We start from the raw sequence: 6,000 nt of genomic DNA, 5'->3' as shown, positions 1-6,000 counted from the left end.
TCCGTGAAATAAACACGTTGACCATTCTGTAAATGTACCGCTAAGTGAACAACAGCTGGACTACGCTCATGTATCGGAAATGAAAGAATTCGCCAAACAGCTTCATACTTCGATGGTGGTACCGTTACGCTTCTTTATTATTGCTGTTTTACCGCCATCTTCAGTAGATCTTCTTCTATATTGTGGGTAACCATCATTGCCAGTAATTGTGTTTGATACTAAAAGTCGAGGATATTGCTTTGTGCACCTTCCTTTGGCCATGCATGGTGAATTTTCGTTCAGTGCACCGCAAGGTCCATGTATCATATTTTTTACAATAATATCATGTAACCCCTTATCGACATTTTTATCAGGTATTTCAGCGGAAATCACATCATCAATTTCGTTCGAAGTAATTTTTTATGTAGCCAGATTAGTATATGTGCGTGTGGCAAACCTCGTTTTTGCCATTCACTGAGTACATCCAGCATCGCACTGACCCAAACACTTCAAGTTTTACTATGTAGTTTATCAGTGATTTCAACTTTTGCCGGAAGACACGGGCCGTAATGTCATGCCTATGAACCGCCGATTGTCCTTGAAGTAAAAGCTGCAGTATCTCGTCCCAAGATTGATTACACGTAAATGTAATAAATAAATCTGGACGACCATAGAGACGAACATACGCAATAGCATCTTGAGCATATTCATACATATGACGGGGAAAGCCAGCATATGACGAAGGTAAAATTGTTAATCTACCAACGTTTGTGGTATTACCGTCATTTATAACTGCATCTCGCAAATGAATGTATTGTTCAGAGCGGAGCTTGGTCTGATTCAGGCGGATATATAGCAAACGTTCAATTTTAGCATACATATCAACGACACATTGGTGAAACAATTCACGGCATTTTAAAATATAATTTTCTTCATCCTGCCGAATCATTAGTCTATAGGAATAATAATGCATTGCACTGCATTTCTTATTCATTTCTTTGTTAGTGGCTGGATTCATCTATTTAATATTAAAGTGATAGCCGTCGGCTCCATCCCAAAAAATGATAGGATATTGTAGGGCATCGTAGCATCGATGAGTTTCAGCAATTCTTCACAACTGAGCGTTTCGCTTATGAAGAATAATATCTCGAGGTAAAAACTGATCACCGACCATAACGATTGCCACTTCGTCGATAGTTGGAGCAATGTATCTACGCACATGTTGGCCAGGAGGCGTTTTGTCAGCGGAAATAACAATTTTATGCGTATCAGTAGGCCTTATCAGTAGGATTCACTAGGGAGAATATGCCAAAGCCCCAGAAATCACTTCCTATTTCTCGGGGGGGGGGGGGGGTACAGGGGTTGTCTTCCCTAGATACCCCCACCAAGATTTAGACACACTTTTTTTGGTATTTTCTTTGACAAATACTTTATTTCCACTTTAGCCAAAATGCAATATAGTCTCTTGAACGGGCAACAGTTTCACCAGAGTACTTCACTATCAGAATCCGTTAAATTTTTGGTGCTCACTAGAGAACTTGTCTTTTTTATGCCTGAAGCCTAACGGCAAGTGAAGATATCATATTTACTGCAATAGTAGTGTCCCTAAGTTGGATATTTAAGGACGTATTGGGGAGGATATAAAACAACTAAGGGTATTCGCTTGAAACTAACACATTGAGCCTTCAGGACAATAAAATTAGTTTTAAGGGAGAGGGGGAGGTTGAAATTGATATATAATCCCTCTTGATTTCTGGGAATATTTCTGGTCTACGGTGTTATTATGAAAGTAAAGAGTGATAATAAACCCCAAAATGAGCAAATTTTTTCTATATAGGAGGTGGGCTACCCCTTCCTCATCCTCAACCTCCCCCATCTAGTCGTAGACATTTTGGAGGATGCTCATTCAATTTGAAATAGAGAGTTCCAGTCCTATTTTAGATCAAAAGTAATTGGACGCCAACAAGCCCCTATCCTAGAACCGTTTTTGATATCTGCTCCTTTTTATATCTGGAAAGTGATCACATATTCATGATATTTCTTTGGTGAAAAAAAAAAAAAAATAAAACGTCTGTTTTGATATTTGGTTGCCCCCTAGGACATCTGATCGACATTTTTAGGTATTTATTTTGTAATTTCTCTGGGGCTGCTCAATTTGCATGTCGGAGCATTTTTAGAGGAGGGAGAGGGGCGTCGCCTTTCATTTTATGGACTGAACAAAAATTTTGTTTTTATATTAAATTCAATGCATTATTAACTTTTCATCATAAAACATCACTGTATGCACCGAAATATGGCATGAAACAATTTCAATGCGTGTTCCTAATCGATTGTTAAATACATGGGCTACTGCTTACAAATCAATAAATTCAAGACAATTTCAATCAAGTTTACCAATAGTTTATTTAACCTTCACTTTTAAATTCGGACACATATAATTTAAAACTAGAACAATTCTTCCAAGTTTCTAGCTAGGACCTACCTCTCCGTTTTAGTTCTTCCAATAGCGACAACACTGTATTTTGCAAAATAATTTTCTCATCATTCCATCTAAAGTGCGTTGGAAGACTTTCTTCACCATTTTCAAACTCAAAATATTTACTAAATTCTATAGCAAGATTAGAGCAGACTAACCCAACGCCATTTAAGTCTTCTAATCCTGGATGATAAACTCTTCCCGAGTCAGGGTACATAGTCAGCTCATTAGGGTTGAACTTTACACACAAATCATCACCAGCGAGACCATAAGTCAAATATGGATTGGCATCTTTGTATATTAAGTGCGTGAATACGATCGGCAGATCGTCACATCGAATATAATTTCTTTCCCTGCCACAAGGGGATATGTATGGAAAATCTTCATGACATCCAGTTTCATTTATCCGTATCCTTGAAAAGAAAAATTTCAGGAACGTCTTGTCTAGAAAAAAAAATTGTTAAGAACTTTTGAAAAGAGTATGGGTAACTTACAATAGGGGGAACTGGCGCTAGTGTCGGCAAAACCCCAATGCTATCTAGTGTTTGGCGATACTTTTTTTTCAGAGTAATAATAAGAATAATTAGTTCAATTTGTGTAGTTGGTAAAATTAATGTGGCAATACGTGTCTCATCTCAGTTCCTAACGGAAAAAATGATAAGAAAGCCTGCAAAATGCTGGGTGTCACCAAACGCTAGATGGCAGTTGACATTTTTGCCGACAGTAACGCCAATTTCCACTATTATAAGCATCCATACTTTTCGGTCTTTTGCAAATGATTAAATAAAAAAAACAAGTTTTTTTTAAATGAAAGTAAGGAGCAACATTAAAACTTAAAACGAACAGAAATTACTTCGTATATGAAAGAGAATTTTCCTCCTAAACGCCCCGCTCTTTACGCTAAACTTTGATTCTTTCTCTTAACTCTATTTTTAAAACAGTAAGAAACTTCAGCGTAAAAAGCGGAGCGTTGAGGAGGAAAAGTCCCTTTCATATACGGAGTAATTTCTGTTCGTTTTAAGTTTTAATGTTGCTCCTTACTTTCTTTTAAAAAAAACTTGTTTTTTTTATTTAATTTCTGGACGTTTTTGAATTAATGCATGTTTTGGTCTTGGCTCTCCGCACATAAATAATTAAAACGAAATTTGCATATTAATTAATTGCAATTAATCCAAGATTTTGAGAAAAAAGGAGCGAGGGAGGAGGCCTAGTTGCCCTCCAATTTTTTGATTACTTAGAAAACCAACTAGAACTTTTAATTTTTTACAAACGTTTTCATTGGTAGAAAATATACGTAACTTACGAATTAAATTACGTAACGAACTTCTATATTCGTATGTTTTTATTGCGTGTATGAGGGGGTTCAGCCCTCGTCAATACCTCGCTCTTTACCCTAGAGCTTAAATTTTGTCCCAAAACCTTAAGAAACCCCTCATATGCATAATAATTTTTGTTCGTTTTAAGTTTTAATGCTGCTCCTTACTTTCAGTAGAAAAAACTTTTCATATTTATTTTTTCATTGCTTTTTTAAATAATGCTAGAAAGCCCTGCGTCCCCTTCATTGAAATTCTCTTCCCCCACGACAAGTTTATCCATGGAAATATCCTCCCACGTATTCCCCCCTCAAATCTCCTGCCTAAACAAAAAAATCCCCCTGAAAACGTCTGTACACTTCCAAATAACCATTACTATATGTAAGCACTGGTCAAAGTTTGTAACTTGTAGCCCCTCCCACTGGGACTGTGGGGGAGTCAGTCGCCCCCAAAGACATAGTTATAATGTTTTTCGACTACAATGAATAAAATGGCTATCTCAGAATTTTGATACGGTGACTTTTGGAAAAAATGAGCGTGGGAGGGGGCCTAGGTGCCCTCCAATTTTTTGGTCATTTAAAAAGGACACTAGAGAGTTTAATTTCCGTTAAAATGTGCCCTCTCGCAAGATTCTAGGACCACTGGGTCTATACGATGACCCCTGGAAAAAAAACAAAAAACAAACAAACAAACAAATAAACAGGCATCCGTGATCTGTCTTCTGGCAAAAAACGCGAATTTCCACATTTTCGTAGATAGGAGCTTGAAACTTCTACAATAAGGTTCTCTGATACGCTGAATCTGACGGTGTCGTTTTCGTTAAGATTGTATGACTTTTAGGGGGTGTTTTCCCCTATTTTCTAAAATGATGCAAATTTTCTCAGGCTCGTAGCTTTAGATGTGTATAATTGATCTTGATGAAACTTATATATTTAAAATCAGCATTAAAAGGTGATTCTTTTAATGTAACTATTGGTATCAAAATTCCATTTTTTAGAGTTTCGGTTACTATTGAGCCGGGTCGCTCCTTACTACAGTTCGTTACCACTAACTGTTTGATTAAGATAATCACACACAAATCCATAGGTGCCACCAGAATCTGTTTTAGAGGATCGTCTAGGATTGATATAAATTTCTTTCATACACCACTCAAAATAAATTATTCTAAGTTAGACTATTACTTTTTATGTTTTTTGGCCCTGAGATAGGATAACAGCCCGAAGAACGACTTACCAATTGGCAATGGGGCTGGAATAACTACAGTAAAGGTAAAACAACACAATCCCGCTCTTTTGGTTTACTATTAAGGTGATAATAAACCAAAAGAGTTTTACTTTAGATAGGGTAACCTTAAAGGATTACCCTATCTCGTCCATTATGAACTTTTCGAATTTGTGTGGCCAAGCTATTTAGAATTGATTTGGCGGTCTTGCCATAGGTTGAAGAGCTTGGAGAAGATATCAGAATAAACGGCAGAAAACTAAAAGCCAGCACCTACTTTACCGGAAATCTTAGAAAACCATTCCTTACCCTTTTTGTTCTGGAGACAAAAATATTCAGTTTTAACGAAACTTGCATTAGAAAGGGTGAATTTGTCTTATCGAATAAGTGGAGCATAAATTTCTATTTGAAGTTCAGAAAAGGTAGTCTCTAAAAATATTGTAGCATAGTAGTTGGGAAAACACTAAAACTCAAATCAAAGGAAATATCATTTGAGATATTTGGCATCTTTGGGAGTTCCCTATGGTGCTACCCGTTTTGTTGACAATCTTACCGACAAAATGGACGTAAACTCCAGTTGTTGTTTCAACTAAATTCCAAACAAGAGATTCTAAATAGCTGTTGATGATACCTAGCCTCCAGGGAGTTTTCACTAATTGGCCCTTTGTCTATGTGACGGTCAGTTGATGCTGAGGCTCGCAAAATGATTTTTAAGGGATCTCATCCTCTTAAAACCTTCATCTTCTGCAAGAACTGCACATAGGAGAGGTCACCAAAAAGTGGCGGACACGCCAAGCTTGGTACATTGGATGATTACAAGTGGCGAATGATATCCTCACGTCTATAGGTATCTTGCTTTATACAAGATACCTGCTTTATACAAATACAAATTCTAAATGATTATTATATTGAAGGTGAACGGAGAACACACGCTTTATTCTTCAAGAAAGCAGGGCTATTTCTATTTAGAGTTACCTAAATACATCGTAGGTTTTGACCGAAGAGATCAAA

The 6,000-nt window shown here is 36.9% G+C and overlaps 1 protein-coding gene across 3 annotated transcripts in view; it reads right to left on the bottom strand.

Annotated features, from left to right (window-relative positions):
• Positions 1–2,363: 2,363 nt before the first annotated feature.
• The window catches only part of LOC136034422 (UPF0598 protein CG30010-like), a 33,559-nt gene continuing 29,922 nt past the window's right edge, over positions 2,364–6,000 (bottom strand). For all 3 annotated transcript variants that reach the window (XM_065715594.1, XM_065715596.1, XM_065715595.1), the window contains exon 4: positions 2,364–2,899. In XM_065715594.1, the coding sequence (XP_065571666.1) occupies positions 2,451–2,899 (449 nt within the window). In that variant the 3' untranslated portion in view covers positions 2,364–2,450. The remainder of the gene's footprint in view (positions 2,900–6,000) is intronic.

This window comes from Artemia franciscana, chromosome 13 (genome assembly GCF_032884065.1).
Source record: "Artemia franciscana chromosome 13, ASM3288406v1, whole genome shotgun sequence".
NCBI classification, from domain to species: Eukaryota; Metazoa; Arthropoda; class Branchiopoda; order Anostraca; family Artemiidae; genus Artemia; species Artemia franciscana.
The sequence above is the reverse complement of the archived record's forward strand: the minus strand, read 5'-3'. Positions and strand labels throughout refer to the sequence as shown.